Source organism: Papilio machaon, chromosome 17 (genome assembly GCF_912999745.1).
Source record: "Papilio machaon chromosome 17, ilPapMach1.1, whole genome shotgun sequence".
Lineage (NCBI taxonomy): Eukaryota > Metazoa > Arthropoda > Insecta > Lepidoptera > Papilionidae > Papilio > Papilio machaon.
The window spans coordinates 1,920,324-1,936,528 of record NC_060002.1 but is presented as its reverse complement, the minus strand read 5'-3'; the positions used below and the strand labels follow the sequence as shown (position 1 = coordinate 1,936,528).

The following is a 16,205-nucleotide window of genomic DNA, read 5'->3' as shown; positions in this document are numbered from 1 at the left end:
TCCTTAGGCAAGTAACTTTCCCGTCAAAGTCCAGCCGTTAAGAAGATTTCACGGAACAAACGCGGCTTTGCGGACAAACAGGCAGTCAGACGGACAAAAATTAAAACTAGGAAGGCCGACCCCAAGTAAATGGGACAAGGTCAAAGACTGAAGAAGAAGAAGTAAATGCATCACGTACACGGAATATGATTTTTTTTAGATATTACATACAGACACTCCAGTTTTATTAAATGTATAGATTTATAAAGACTTACCAGATCTTTGGAACTGATTGACGTTGACACAACTGTACGCTAGGGAATAGGACACGTAGTCTGTGGTAAGCACGTATAGTCTTGTGGTCACTGTTGCTTCTGGGTCTAAAACATAATGCATAGGTTAGGCATATTCAAATATATACTTATTCGGTTCTTGTATAACCACCAGTTTCTCACTTCTACTTTATAGTATGTAACCTTTCCTTCGTTAGATTACTAAATTCTAATAATCTAAGATTATCTACTAATAGTGGTTTCGTCGAAGAGTCAATATGATCCAGGCTACGGCAGTGCTCGAAAGATATCCTAGCTCCTGACTACACCACACATTTCTTCTCATCATTAGTATCGAAATCAACATACCGTCACTCAATCTGTCTGGCAATGTCACCACCAATCTAGCGCTGCCATCTGTCGAGTTGATAGTTGCTGTTCCTTCGATTGTGTCTAGAACTCCGTCTACCACCTCCCAGTTGAGGAGTGTCACGACGCCAGTGGCCTCGTTCAACGTGTAACGAGCGCCAGTGCACCCACCGACCTCGTGGAATTGTGGATACCGTTCGATTTGGTACCACGTACCAGCGTACTGTTGGAAAATAATTATTTTTCTGGTAATCATTTTGGTGATTATACCAACGATGGCCTAACTTGTGTAGTCAACGTGGGAAGGGTTTGCGGAGTGATTTTGACGTATTAATTAATTATTTGTAATGATAAAAGATGAAAAAAAGTTTGTGGTGGCTTTATATGAAGCTTGAATAATAAATAGTTTAAAAAAATACCTGTGCGGGGTCAAAGTTCATAACAGCGGGTATGTTCATATCACATTGACCAGGTAAGATGACCTGTCGGCCGGTCTGCACAGGATAGTGGAAACAGGCACTGTCACTCTGGTTCACTGGTAGATAGAATTGTGGGTACAAGACGCGGTTGTTTGCAATGATGGGCGCCATCGCGTTCTGAGCCGCTTGGGTCAGTTGTCGTGTCTTGCTATGTTTGGCACTCCACACTGGAATTAAGGAATATTTTCATACATCACATAATAAAATTGAGGCCACTGATTCTTGGCAAAGAACAAAAAATGGATAATTTAAACCAATCGTCAAATAACATACGTCATTAAAACAATGTAATACATACCACGTCTGTATTCTTGATTGATATTTTCACACGAATACAGGAGAGAGTATGTTTCGTAATCTGTAGCAAGTACCCACATATCTGTAAGAAAAAATAAGTTTGATGAAAACTAGTATTAGACTGTTTTACGATCAATCTACACCTTTCAACAGTAATTCATGCTAACAGATGAAAGAAAAAAAATAGATTCTTTTTCTATTGTCTTATGTAGAGCTTTCAAACATTATCGATTGCATTGTACTTACCGATAACTCTTCCATTGCTTAAGGTCTTCCTTAGTCTACCGTTATTGGTCACGGTGATTGTACTGGTGTTAACTACAGCGCTGTCACCAAACACATTAGTGTCGACGACTTGGAACTGGTTGCCGGAGGTGCGGAACTCAGAACTGATGCAATCACCAAGGGTGTCATCAGACGGGTAACGTTCGATCTCATGCCACCAGCCCAAATACTGAAAGTAATAGACGATGTTAGTTAAGGTACAGATTAATTGGAGCTATTTGAAACCAGAACTCCAGCTATTGCAAATTTATCTTACAAAAAAAAAAAATGGGACCGATCTGCAAGCACTTCCTTTCGATTAAAATATTTTTTATCAAAATCGGACCAACCAGGGGCGGAGCATGCGGTAACACACATAGAAAAAAAATACAGTCGAATTGATAACCTCCGTCTTTTTGAAGTCGTCTAAAAATACGAGAAAAGTATCGCTTCAATCTCTATTTGAAATAAAACTTACCCTTTGTATATCAAATCCTTGAACACCAGTAATATCTTCACATTGTCCTCTGAATGTCGGAGCTTTATCAGGAGACACTTCGGGTATGTAGAAGCAAGCCTCTTCACTTTGATCAGTTGTCATGTAATAATCATTCAATAGACCTTCTGTATTATTAATTATATTATTTATTACGTTATTTGCTTGGTTACTTAGAGTTGTAGTTCGGCTAAGCTTCCAACTGCTGACTGTAACCGAGAAAATTCAAGTTTAATTCATAGAAAATCTTGCCTCGAAAACCGAAATACTTGATTAATATTTTGTCATTTTGACAACAATATGTTATTTACTACTAAGAAAGTAATATTCGATCATACCTTGTCTGCTGTTATCAGCAATGTTTCGACAACTGTAAAGCAGAGCGTAGTTGGTGTAATCGGTTTCCAGAATGTAAAGGGTCGCAACATTTACACCTGAAACAGAAAAAATAGTTTTATTTCACTCAATCATGCTTAAATGACACTCTTTTGTGATTTCACGGTGAAAGTAAACGAAACTTCGTAATCGCTAGAGATAATTTCTTCCATTCTAAAAAATTCGGAGTTTTTAATTTTTTTTTTAAAGAATTAGATAGCAAAGGAGAAAAAGTTTTGTTTGTTATTTAGCTACATTTATGAGCATACTATATACAATTTGTAGGAGAATTAATTAAAGTATTTATTTGGTGAAAACAGCTATGTGTGATTTCTCTACATGTTAAATTTCTTTTCGTTAAAAAGTACTCACCACCATTAGAGAACCTGAATGTAACATTAACTAGTCCGCTTCCGTCATTTGAGGATACAAAAGCCTCGCCAACGATGCTGTCTAGTGTTTGGTTGAGTACTTGTGTATTGGTGACCTCATAAGTATTGCCAATGAGATTGTAGAGCGGTCGGTTGCACTGACCACGTTGAAATACTTGTGGGTAACGAGCGATCTCGATCCATCTTCCCGCGAACTGTAAGATAAACGATAATTAATAACTATTGTTTTAACATAGTCAGCATAATGTGTATTTCTTTACTTCTGTACTTCTTGGTCACAATGTCACTTTCTCATACAAATTTTACGCAAAGTAACAATCAAAGTTTCGTGTTTATTTTAAATACAAGATTGACATAAACTGATCCATAAAACTATTAAGGTTATGTAAATTTAATAAAATATGGCATCGGTCAACGGGTTAAAAATAAATAGACTAGTTTGGAAATGCAATAACTCTTTAGAAAAAATGAAAATTTACGTATCAAATCCATCCTTAAATTAGTGTGATCAAATGTCGAAAATCTTGTCTTTATCCATTGTATATGAGTGAAAAATTAAAATACTTACGCCTGCTATACTAAAGTTGGCTTTAGCTCGAATACTTTGGTCGCAAGGTCCAGGCAATGTTATAGATGCTGGCATCTCGTCAAACACCGGATAATGGAAACATGCTGCGTTACTCTGGTCGCTTCTCTCATAGTATTTCTCGAAGAGATCCGTTGTATTAGACACAACTTGATTTATAGTATTGTTGGCCGATTGAGAAAGTCCTGTCTGAGATCTGCTAAGTTTCCAACTGTATACTGTAATGTGCCAAAAATATTGTTTTTAATAGGTTATTCGTAATTTTCATAACAAGTCACAAGTAAACTGCTTTGTTATTTCCAACCTACGAAAGTAATAATTGTGCCGTGAGTTTCTAAGACCAAAATCTCGGTTTAAAGCATATAGTTATCTCTCTTTTGTCAAAAATAGTGACAGGTATGGCCAGGGTCTCAGAAACCGACCATAAGTCACTGAATTTTTAAAACAGTTTAGTTGTTATTAATTTGATATGAAACAAATCACTGGAATTTAGTAACGGGAACTAAAAATATACGTACTTTGCTTAGATTGATTGCCGAGGTTCCTACAGCTGAATAGCAAAGCGTAGTCAGTGTAGTCAGTCGCCAGGACGTAGATAGTAGCATTGAAGGAAACTGAAAAATTTAAGATTATTACTAAATCATATTACGTAATTATTTTTATAAAACACCAGCTGTCTGCTGCGATTCCGTGTATCTAAACTCTCGCATTTATAATATTAGTAAGATTAGTAAACTGTAAGAGGGAAAGACTATGGACAATATGCATACAGTTGACTGTATTTTTCTAATTCAATAGATAATGTCAAGAAGACTATTAGGACAAAATAAAATTCTACAATCACAATTTGTTATTCTCTTGTATTTTAACTTCGTTAGAGCAGATTAAAAAAAAAGTAATTTATAATAGGCCAAATGCAACTGCTACCTTCCTATCAAAGTCCCGTCAAAATCGGTCCAGCCGTTCCGTAGATTACCCGGAACAGACAGACAGACAGACAAAAAAATGTTTTTCGTTATCAGCAACGCAGGTCCGTACATGTAAGAAATATGATTTTTCTCGATACATACAGAGACTTCATTTTTTATTAATATGTATAGATTTTACCTCCTGTAACATCGGTGAGTGTAGTATTTAGAATACCCCTGCCATCAGTTCCTATTGTAGCTGTAACATTGATTGTGTTCAGCCTTTCGTTATCAACGTAAGATTCACTAATCATCACAGTATTTTGACTGCTACTGATCGTCTTTGCGGCACACTCTCCTCTTTGCAGTTCCGATGGGAACCTTGAAGCTTCGTACCATGTACCTCCGAACTGAAAGGGAATAGCTTTTGTAATTACTTGAATTTTTTTAATTCTAATATATTAGTTAGTTTTTATTATTTTGTACCCCTATTTTTACTAACGTTTTGACTTGCTATGATAACGTGATATATATATAACAGATATATAGATATACAGATATATAGATAACATGATAACTAATAACGTTGATTTTTTTGTACATTAGTTCAGTTATTCGTTCGTTTGTCTTGCGTCATTAAAGGTGCCAGACAATTATTTTTTACTAATTAGAGGTGTACTAATTAGGTGGAAAGTTGGTAGTGAAATTAAAAATATAATGAAATCCAATTCCATTAACCAATGTTTTCAATAAATAATTCCTAAATTAACAACGGTTGAAACTAACAGCGTTAAAGTTGAAACCAGTAACGGCGTTCTGTTCCTCACAGACACCGTTCAGTATGACAGGTCCGCCGTTGTTGTCGGGGTAGTAGAAGCAATCCTCATCAGTGTGACCTCGTGGGACATAGTAATCATTCCGTAGTACTGGTACAGTTGCGATGACGTTATTGATGGCCTGTTGCGCTGCAGCTGTTAGGTTTTTCTGTCTGCTCAGCTTCCAGCTTGTAACTGTTGTAAGAAAATGTTGCAGTATTATAATGTTAGTCGACTTTATTCAAATTGGATAGTCTTGTTTAATAAATATTAATAAAGTAAGCCGATAGAAAACTTTCTATGCGTAAAAATTTAATTCGGCTTCAGTACCTATGAAGAACCAGAAAAAGCAAAGAATCAATTTAAATAAATAATTTTTTAAATAAATTTTCATTTTAGGTTTTTCATTATTTTTGATTACTTATGACCTATTTTAATTTTAAAAATTGTAGAAAAGATTAGATGATAGATCCATTTAGTTATTGCATCTTAAAATCCTGCAAAATACGTACCACTACGGGATTCATTGTTGATGTTGGAACAAGAGTATACCAAAGCATAATTGGTGTAGTCAGTTGTTAATACCCAGTATGGAGTGCTGATAGTAGCTGAAATAAGAGATATAGATTTAATAAAGGCACTTGGACTCTATATACAATAAAATAATTATATTCGCTTCCAATTTAGAATTTAACAGTGGTAGATGCCAGCAACAATATCTGCTGTATGATTTGACCGATGAAATACCACGACCACACAGAAGACAGGACTAATGTGGAAGCAAATCCGCTTATCGTCTAAGACTGCTTGCTCGTTTGCCACCTTATAAAATAAAATAAGTTTTACAACTGTCACCATAAGAACTATAATTTATAACCTATGTATGCTATGGCAACTTTTAGACCTAATGCATTGTGAGCGTTAAGTGACATTTTACTGAAATGGGTAGGAAATAAACGTCCTCGACTGTATATTGGTTGATGGCATCTTACCGTTGGTGCCGGCAATGGGGAATGTGACGATGAATTTGGCTGAGCCGTCGGTGGAAGCGGGTACAGCATTAGCATTTATGGTGTCGAGTTGCTGGTTGATGACTTGTGTATTGAAAACATCAACGCCGTTCGCGGTGAGGTTATATAATGCGGTAGCGCAGGTACCATCTTGGAACGCTTGAGGATAGCTCTCGATGTCGTACCAAAGACCCATGTACTGAAAGAACGGCACAACGTTAGTGATACGAGTAAAACAACTTAAATTGGTGGAATAATGAGTTTCTGAGGGGAGTATTCCCCTTTCGATCCAGGTCGACAGTTAAACATATTAAACGACTTAGAAAGATAGACTATGTTTCTAAAACAAACATACTTAAATTTATTTTATTACTGCCTTTCGCACGTGACTCCGTCCGCGCGGATTAAAAAACTTAATAAGTAGACTATGATCTACATCTGTGACAAATTTCATTAAGTACTGTTGAGCCGTTGCGAAGATACCTTCAAACAATCATCCATCCAAACATTCGCATTTATAATGTTGCTATATTAGTATATTTAAAGAACCTTCATAGCATTAAAGTACTATTTGCTGACAATACATTCTTATTTCATTATCTAGACACCCCGTTGATTTATTATGAGAAATCTATACTTAACAACTTCTTTAGTGACCAAATAACAGAAATGGGGCAGTTATATTTTAGTTTATATTCGTTTATAATTATGAGCTTTACCGCATTAAGGTTGAAATTGCGCATGACAGCGATACTTTCGTTACACTGGCCGCGGAAGACGACAGGAGTGCCGTCAGGAGTTGGGTAGTAGAAGCAGCTGTTGTCAGTGCGATCGATTTTCTGGTAGTAGCGCTCATTGAGCACGTTGACACTGTTAACAGTATTGTTGATTTTCCTTTGAGCGTCCATCGACAATGAGTTTGTACGACTGAGCTTCCAACTCCAAACTAAAAAAAAAAATTACAAAAGATGTTTTAGTTCTTACTACGCAACAATATTTCTTCTTAATACACTGAAAAAATATTGAGGTCTTGTTAAAATTGGTTCATTGGATACTAGCAAATATCATTAACAAAGCAAAGGCGCAAACAAAGATGCAGTATTACGAGTAATTATTAACACACAGATTTACCTCTTCGCCTTTCTGAATCAATATTTCGACAACTGTAAACCAGCGCATATGAATCGTAATCAGTGTCCAAAATCCAATAGTTTGCGGACCGTGAACCTGTAACAAAATGGTATGGTAAATCTATCTATATATCTATATATATAAAAGAAAGTTGTGTTAGTTACACTATTTATAACTCAAGAACGGCTGAATCGATTTGACTGAAAATTGGTGGGCAGGTAGCTTAGAACCAGGAATAGGACATAGGATATTTTTTATTCCGCGCGGACGGAGTCGCGGGTAAAAGCTAGTTTTAAATAAAAAAGTATCTGATACACACCTACAAATAGGATCTTTTAATAGCTACAAATAAAATGTCCCATTTGAACGGACAGTAAGTATTAAAGTTTATCATATCTGTCATTTGACTTGAATTAATAAGAGCTTTAGTGCTAAAAATCGGACAAACACCTTTTCGAGAAAAATATTCGAATAATCAAGAAGAAAACTCACTTCTAGGGAAAGTAACAAGCAATTTTCCTGTATTATCTGTAGTCGCTGGTACTGCAGAACCAGTTATCGTGTTCAAGGACTGGTTGATGACTTGAGCGTTGAATACTTCAAATGTACCGTTCGGATACAGCGTGTAAGTAGCCTCGTTACATGTTCCTCCTTGGAAGTTGGAAGGGTAGGATTCAATAAGACGCCAACGTCCAGCGTACTAGAAGAACAAAAGCAAAGCGGTTACGAATGAGAAAAAAAAAACTTGAGAGGTGTCAAGGGACGCCCGGATGGAACGAAGTTCCTTTCGATTAATTAGTGAAGGAACCAATGTTTATTCTATGAATAAAAAAAAAACTTGAGAGGTGTCAAGGGACACCCGGATGGAACGAAGTTCCTTTCTATTTATTAGTAAAGGAACCAATGTTTATTCTATGAATAAAAAACTTAAGTTAAGTCTTCACAAGAAGTACATTTTAATTCTATGAATTTTCGTTATATATTGTCACGTAGTTGCCATGGTGAAGTAGCGCTCATTCGTCGTTAACATACTTACTATAGCAAAAAGTGTCGTGACAACTTTTCGTAAGAATTTTTTCCGTTTAGCCCCCTTTCACAACGCGCGATAAGGAACTTCGTTCCAAAATCCAACGTGTGTTTACGATGACAGACTAACTTGATTTGTGAGGTTATCAAACAAGTGATTCCTCGGAGATTTTCTTTACAGAAATACTTACTCTAACAGGGTCAAAGTTCTGCACCACAGTGATGTTAGGATCACATTGTCCAATGAATTCTACAGGTGTACCGGGAGATAATTCAGGCAAGAAGAAGCAAGCCTCGTCAGACTGGTCAATGTTTTCATAATAAACGTTGTCCAAGACCGGAATGTTGGCAATAGCATTATTGATATTTGTGTTGGCTGCTGCAGATAATTGCTTTGTTCTACTGAGTTTCCAACTGTACACTGTGAAAAAATAATCATTCAAGAATTACTTGCATTGTATAATTTTTTTAATGAAGTAAGTTTTATTCGAAATATGTAAGATATAACAAACCTGCTCGGAAATCATTTCCTCTGTTAACACAGCTGTACGCTAAAGCGTAATTATTGTAATCCGTACTTAAGACCCAGAAAGGTATTTGGATTGCTGAAACAATTAAAAATTATTAATAAAATAAAAACAATAATTGTAAAATACAAAAAATCTTATAACTCCAAGTGTATTTTTTAGTATCTGCAGATTTTAAAATAGATAAATAGAAAACATTAAACGAGGGCTTTAAATTTAGAATAAGGGTACCTTTGGCTACATAACTATACAACATTATTTCGTTTCACTTATTATTCACAATTATTGTAAAGAGTCATCTGTTAATTTTCAGAAAACTACACTTTTCACCATAAATTTGAGAAGGTTTTAGAAAACTTACTTTGGGTGCCTTCCCTCAGTGTGATCAATAATCTGCCGCTACCATCTGTCGAGGTTACAGAAACAACGCTGGAGGTAGTTCTTAATGTCTCATTGAGGACGTTAAACGATTGAAGGTTCAGAGTTGCAGTGGTTGCAGATGTATACTGGTGGTTCACGCATTGACCGGTTTGTTGATCTTTTGGATACGCTTGAATTTCATGCCAAGTCCCAGTGAACTGTAAAAGGTATTAATTTCAATGGTTTTGGCATGTCCTAATTTATGTCCATAAAAATTAAGGAATTTATTACTATCAGCCAATTTGATTATAAAAACTGTTCTATTTTCAGTTCCAATTTTAAATCTAACAATTTAAGAATCCAGACAGATCTTAATATATGTTATCGTAACTAGTATGTTTTGAATGACTGTTCAATGTAGCAATATTGAGTTCCTTAGTTATAACAGTTATTAAACCCTTACTTGAGTAAGATTAAAGCTGGGAACGGCTTGTATGTTCATGTCGCATTGACCAGGGAATACTACAGGTACGCCGGGTTCTGGTTCAGGGTAGTAGAAGCAACCTTCTCTACTTTGATTGACATCGTTATAATAGCGGCTGTCGAGCACGGGGATAGTATTGATGACATTGTTGATAGCGGTGTTTGCAGCTGGTGATAACTGCTTGGTGCGACTGAGCTTCCAGCTACCAACTGTAATATATAAATTGTCAATTATTCAAAAATCTACTCGGAAAAGTCATGATACTTCTATCACTCATTGCTTCAGAAATTTCTGCACAAAGTATAAATATATTAGTAGTATTGCTAATAGTATAAAAATAAACAAGAATAGATTTATTATGGGCTCCTGTGGGCAAATGACTGTTAATCAAACTAGGATGGTACCCTACGTAATAAATCACAAGTCCCAAAGAAAAGGAATTAGGTACAGTTACGAATCCGCACTGAGTGCAAATAAATCATAGATTAAAAGCAGCTCACCACTACGACGTTCATTATCAATATTCCTGCAGGAATAGACCAACGCGTAAGAAGAATAATCAGTACTCAAAACCCAGTAATCAGTTGATGTTGTCACTAAAATATAAAAACACAATTAATAAAGGTTCTAAATACACATATTCACCACATTTCATACGATTTAAAACTCGTTAGATTTATGCACATTTTTTAACTTATATTTAATGTTCACTGTAGTGATTTCGTTTCAATAATTTTTTTATCATTGTGGAATTTTATTGGGTTTTAATATCAATACTTACGATTGGTTCCAGCGATAGGGAAGCTGACTATAATTTTAGCGCTATTCTGGGGGTCAGGGACGAGAGTTGCTACTCCTCTGATCGTGTCCAAAGTTTGGTTCACAACTTGTGTGTTGAAGACATCTACTACGCCGCCGTTGAGTGTGTAGAAAGCATTGCTGCATGTACCGAATTGGAATGCGGTAGGATACGATGAAATGTCATGCCACAAGCCCAGGTACTGAAAGTTATTGATAATAAATTACTCCTCTCTGTATACGAAAAATACAGAGGGTATTATATAAAAATATTGATAGCTGAACGTGATTTACTCACTAAAGGGATTATCAACTATGCTCGGTATAAGGGTCCTGGCCCTTCTACTTCGTTTTTTCTTTTGTTTTGACTTATTCAAATTAATATTACCTGTGCAAGATTAAAGTTAGTGACGACTGGTATACTGGGGTCACACTGTCCTCTGAAGATAACGGGCGTATTTGGCGCTGGTACTGGATAGTAGAAGCAGGCGGCATCCGATTGCTGAATGGACCGGTAATAGCGACTATTCAACACGTTAACCCTGTCGATGACCTGATTGATGCTGTTAGCAGCGCTTGTTGATAATTGTCTAGTTCTACTGAGCTTCCAACTCCATACTGAAAAGGTGAGAATGAGTTACATAGAATATGCTGCTGCTGCTGCTGTATTTTGGTACTTGTTCTATGGCGCATGTTCTTTATAAATTCTAATCCGTCTTTTCTTGGGATGTAAAAGGGTTTGGAATCTGAGTTATTTTTTATCGTAGCAGGTTAGTTAGTTTGTTGTAGTATTTAGAAGAATGAATTGTTTATCATCATCAGATCACTATACGTCCCCACTGAGGGGCTCGGAGTCTACCCCAAGTTAGGGATGACTAGGCCATAGTCAACCACGCTGGCCAAGTGCGGGTTGGTTGACTTCACACATATCATTGAATTTCTTCTCAGATATGTGCAGGTTGCATCACGATGTTTTCCTTCACCGTAAGAACGTCGAATAAATGTACATATGTAAATCGAAAATCGAAAAACACATTGGTACATGGCGGGATTCGAACCCAGGACCTGCAGATTGCAAGTCAAGTGCTTAACCCCTGAGCCACCGACGCTGAATGAATTGTTTAATTGTGAGTGATTTTCTTACCTCTTCGCTGTTGATTGTTGAGGTTACGGCAGCTGTATACTAAAGCGTAATTATCGTAGTCGGTAGCCAGGATCCAGTATTCAGAAGGAGCTTGAGCTGTAGATGCAAAATAATTATTAAATATATTGCTTTTATAAAAAAAAAATATTTTTATAATTTATTAGGCATTGCTTCTATCAATAAATTTAATATTTAAGTTCATTTCTTTTTGAATCTATGCATTTTTTTATTCACGTCTCTTGTACTGTTAAGTATAATTTAAAATTAAAATTAGTATTACCGTTAGGGAATGAGACAAGTAATTTCGCACTGCCGTCAGTCGTAGCCAGCACTGCAGATCCATTGATGACTTGCAGGTTTTGGTTGACCACTTGAGTATTGCTTACATCAACTGTAGCGTTCTCTAGCAGTCGATAATTAGCTTCGTTACAATTACCCGATTGGAAATCAGATTCATAGCTCTCGATCATACGCCATCTGCCCATGTACTAGAAAAGAAGTAGAATCTTCAATAAGTAATTTAGGTAATAGAAATCTCCCCTTTTTTCTCTTTTAAAAATGAATAGTAAGAGTGCTACGATATACCATTCATGATTGCTGTTCCTTTTTTTCAATCTATAAATTCCACTTTTTCAATTGTAGTTATTATAGACTAACCACTAAACGATTTTTTGGAAACGAGAGAGATGTGCCAAGATCGCACCAAATGGATGTACGTAGTTTCTGCCTACTCTTCTGGGATAGGGGCATTAGTAGTGTTGTTGTTACAAGCTATTTGTTATCAACTTACTCTAGCTGGATTGAAGTTCTGCACAACACTAATATTAGGATCACACTCTCCAGGTAAGATTATAGGTTGTCCGGGCGCAATGTCTGGCAAGTAGAAGCAGGCGTTGTTCGATTGGTCGATACTCTCATAGTATCTGTTGTCTAACACTTGGATGTTAGCAATAGCGTTATTGATTGCCGTGTTAGCTGCAGTAGACAACTGTTTACTTCTGCTTAGCTTCCAGCTGTAAACTGCAAATAAAACATTTCTTGAAATAAGATACGACTTCTGATAGATTTATGTTTATTTGTCCAAAACTGAGCGTAAATAACTATTGCAATCATTACCTGCTCTAAAATCTGATCCTCGGTTGACGCAGCTGTAGGCCAAAGCGTAGTTAGAGTAGTCCGTGCTCAGTATCCAGAAGGGAATTACGACACCTGGATACAAAGAATATTATTCGTAAACAGTGATTATGATAACCAGAACAACTTTATAATTATTAAAAATTTATACTAATTATATAGGTGAATTTTGTGGCAAAATCGATTTTGTTCGAATCAGTTTACTTTACACATATTGGTATGTACTCGTAATACTTACGTTCATTGCCTTCTGTTAGAGTGATCAACAGTCTTCCGCTGTTGTCCACAGAGTTAATAGTAACCACTCCGTTGGAAGTTCTTAATGTTTCATTGAGAACGTTAAACGAAGCTAAATTCAGACTGTTTGCGGTGGTATTTAATGTGTACTGGTGATTGACACACTGACCAGTTTGTTGGTCTTTTGGATATGCTTCGATTTCATGCCATGTTCCTTGGAACTGTAAAAAACATCCAAAATTATTCGATTAGAATTATCTTTACTGGTTGGATTTTGATGTCATAAAGAAACCTATGTCAAAATTTATAAGTGTTCCTCTCTTATTGCCTTTACTCATTTCCAAAAATTATTCTTACACTTCAAACATCGCAATTTTACATGTATATTTTGTTGGCACTATATTCGCTATTGAATGCAACTGATGATTTCCACTACTTACATATATTTTAGTATAGGTAATTTTATTATAGTTTAGTGATCACTTGACTCTAAAAGATTTCATCACCTTCAAAAAGTGTAAAGTAAAATAACTAATTACCAAGTTCAGATTGAAGTTGGGAACAGCAGCAATGGTCGTGTCACACTGTCCAGGGAATACGACGGGCTTGCTTGGTTCAGGTTCCGGGTAATAGAAGCAACCGGTTACACTCTGGTCTCTAATTTGAAAGTATCGTTGGTCCAACACTGGTATGGTACTCATTACTGAGTTTATAGCAGTCGTAGCCTGAGTTGTTAATTGCTTAGTTCTGCTGAGCTTCCAACTTGTTACTGAAATGAAATCGAGGAATAAGGTTTAGTTTTTGTGTGATGAAGGGCTTTCAAAACGTATATTTTTGCCGATAATGTGAAAAGCAAAATAAATGATCTACGCTGGCAACATTCTTCCAATCCTTCATATTTTGCAACCATAATTTTGTTCTTCATCCAACGCGTCTTCTTAATCGTAATGTTCGAATGTATGAAGTGATATTAAATTTTGTATCCTATAAATCATAGAAGTTTAGATATATTAATACCTTGAAATCTTTCATCATCAATATTTGTGCAGCTGTAAACCAGAGCGTAGGATGAGTAGTCCGTGGACAACACCCAGTAGTCTGTTGTAATATTTACTGAAATATAAATGTAACAATTAGCCAATTAACTAAATAATTAAAAAAAGCATTGTAGAAAATTTATCCTCTGAGAATAATGAAGTCGCTAATTGTAATTTAGTTTCATATTAACTGAAAAATTGGAATTCAAAACCTATAGGAAAATGTTTAGACGCTTCAAATTAAAAAAAAAAACACGTTATACTTACGATTAGTTCCAACAATTGGGAATGTAACAAGCAGTTTAGCACTACCGTCAGTAGAATCTGTCAAAGTCGCTATACCCTTGATGGTATCTAACGTCTGGTTTATAACTTGAGTATTATAGACATCAACAACTCCGTCCCCTAATTCGTAGATGGCGTTAGGACAAGTTCCATCTTGGAATGATGTAGGATAGGATTCGATGTCGTGCCACAAATTCAAATACTGTAAATAAATTAATTTGCTTCATTTATGTATTTAAACAGAACAGATATTTAATAGAGCTCTCTTCTTAAAAAGAAGTTAAAATCCCAAGAGGAGTTAGTTTTTATATTAATATAGATATATACACAATAGTTACCCTAGCTACATCGAAGCCAGTCACGACTCTTATATTTGGATCACATTGTCCTCGGAAAGTAACAAAGCCGTTATTTGGTGGCTCTGGATAGTAGAAGCAACCGGAATCCGAATGATCGATAATTTCGAAGAAGCGGTTGTTCAAGACATCCACAGTGTCGATTACACGATTGATGTTGTTAATTGCTGCCGGTGTCAAATTCCTGGTGCGACTAAGTTTCCAGGCAAAAACTGAAAATTAAAAAGTAATGAAATTTAGGATAAATGCGATTTTTTAATTAAATAGGGTGTTTTACAGCTTGTATTTAGAATGGAAAATGTATTATAACTACGCTTCCTATTGTTAAGTAAAAGAGATTCTACCTCTTTGTTCTTGAGCGCTGATATTCCTACAGCCATAGACTAGGGCGTAAGAATCGTAGTCAGTGTCTAAAACCCAGTAGTCCGCTGGCGTTGATGCTGAAAAAATATAAATAAATCTATAGCTTTGTATTACAATGAAATTATATTTCAAAAAGGTTTTACTTGCACTATCATTGCTTAGGATATACCATGTACTGTTACAACTTTACCCGGAGCATATTAATTTTAAACATTTAGTAACATTCAATCCTAATTCTTGCCTAAAATTTCGTAATAGTGTGGTTCAAACAGTTTGTTCTCTAATAATAACCTCTGAAAGACATTCGCTATTCGCTGATGTCTATGCAGTTACCTAATAAGGGTGAACTGCTTGATATGTGCGTTACTTTCTAACCCGACTGACTTAGGCGGGTAATGTTTTTATGCGAGGTTTGTATGTGAATTATGAGCTCGTGTAGTCTGAACTGTTGAACCAATTTTGATGATTGAGGTGTCATTCGATTTATATATTTCCTGACATAGAGATCAGGATTTTTTTTAATTATTCTATATAAAATACTCACATCCAGGGAAGGTGACCAGTAATTTGGCGCTACCATCTGTGCTCGCCAACGTCGCGGTACCATTTATGGTGTCCAGCTGTTGGTTTCTCACTTGAGTGTTGTAAACTTCAACCACGTTGTTGTTCAATGTGTATGTAGCATCGTTACAGGTGCCGGATTGTTGTTCAGCAAAATAACTCTCAATCAGGCGCCAACGTCCTGAATACTGAAATGACAAAGAAAACATAGTAATATTTAACTAATTTTATTAGAAAGATAAAAACAAGTGACGATTTCATTTCTGTTTTATTACATTCTATCAATATTTTAAGCAAATTAGAGGTTTGTTGCTTAGTGAGAAATCTTCAATGACTTACGAGTTTGTATTGTGAATCCTTAAGTAGCTTGTTCAAATCCATTGTTCTAAAGAATTGTTCAATTTTAAAACAGAGAAGGCAAATTCAGAAGTAATCTTATCTATTAAATTACTACGTATCTCCAAAACGGCTCAACGGATCTTGCTGAAATTTGGCATGGTCTGGAAGAATACGTAGGCTA

At 35.9% G+C, this 16,205-nt stretch overlaps 1 protein-coding gene across 1 annotated transcript in view; it reads right to left on the bottom strand.

Moving 5' to 3' along the window:
- LOC106712067 overlaps positions 1–16,205 on the bottom strand; it is a 29,356-nt gene that overhangs the window by 724 nt on the left and 12,427 nt on the right. The window contains exons 14-48 of the mRNA XM_045681959.1: positions 15,669–15,873; positions 15,106–15,201; positions 14,744–14,973; positions 14,388–14,607; positions 14,101–14,196; positions 13,623–13,852; positions 13,085–13,304; positions 12,829–12,921; positions 12,503–12,732; positions 11,993–12,200; positions 11,713–11,808; positions 10,957–11,186; positions 10,552–10,771; positions 10,271–10,366; positions 9,750–9,979; positions 9,288–9,504; positions 8,912–9,004; positions 8,591–8,820; positions 7,866–8,073; positions 7,374–7,469; positions 6,962–7,188; positions 6,225–6,441; positions 5,745–5,840; positions 5,204–5,427; positions 4,617–4,827; positions 4,028–4,123; positions 3,492–3,727; positions 2,904–3,117; positions 2,495–2,590; positions 2,139–2,365; positions 1,643–1,850; positions 1,398–1,478; positions 1,040–1,266; positions 621–843; positions 255–359 (exon numbers count right to left, since the gene is read on the bottom strand). Coding sequence (XP_045537915.1) covers positions 255–359; positions 621–843; positions 1,040–1,266; positions 1,398–1,478; positions 1,643–1,850; positions 2,139–2,365; positions 2,495–2,590; positions 2,904–3,117; positions 3,492–3,727; positions 4,028–4,123; positions 4,617–4,827; positions 5,204–5,427; positions 5,745–5,840; positions 6,225–6,441; positions 6,962–7,188; positions 7,374–7,469; positions 7,866–8,073; positions 8,591–8,820; positions 8,912–9,004; positions 9,288–9,504; positions 9,750–9,979; positions 10,271–10,366; positions 10,552–10,771; positions 10,957–11,186; positions 11,713–11,808; positions 11,993–12,200; positions 12,503–12,732; positions 12,829–12,921; positions 13,085–13,304; positions 13,623–13,852; positions 14,101–14,196; positions 14,388–14,607; positions 14,744–14,973; positions 15,106–15,201; positions 15,669–15,873 — 6,232 coding nt within the window. The remainder of the gene's footprint in view (positions 1–254; positions 360–620; positions 844–1,039; positions 1,267–1,397; positions 1,479–1,642; positions 1,851–2,138; positions 2,366–2,494; positions 2,591–2,903; positions 3,118–3,491; positions 3,728–4,027; positions 4,124–4,616; positions 4,828–5,203; positions 5,428–5,744; positions 5,841–6,224; positions 6,442–6,961; positions 7,189–7,373; positions 7,470–7,865; positions 8,074–8,590; positions 8,821–8,911; positions 9,005–9,287; positions 9,505–9,749; positions 9,980–10,270; positions 10,367–10,551; positions 10,772–10,956; positions 11,187–11,712; positions 11,809–11,992; positions 12,201–12,502; positions 12,733–12,828; positions 12,922–13,084; positions 13,305–13,622; positions 13,853–14,100; positions 14,197–14,387; positions 14,608–14,743; positions 14,974–15,105; positions 15,202–15,668; positions 15,874–16,205) is intronic.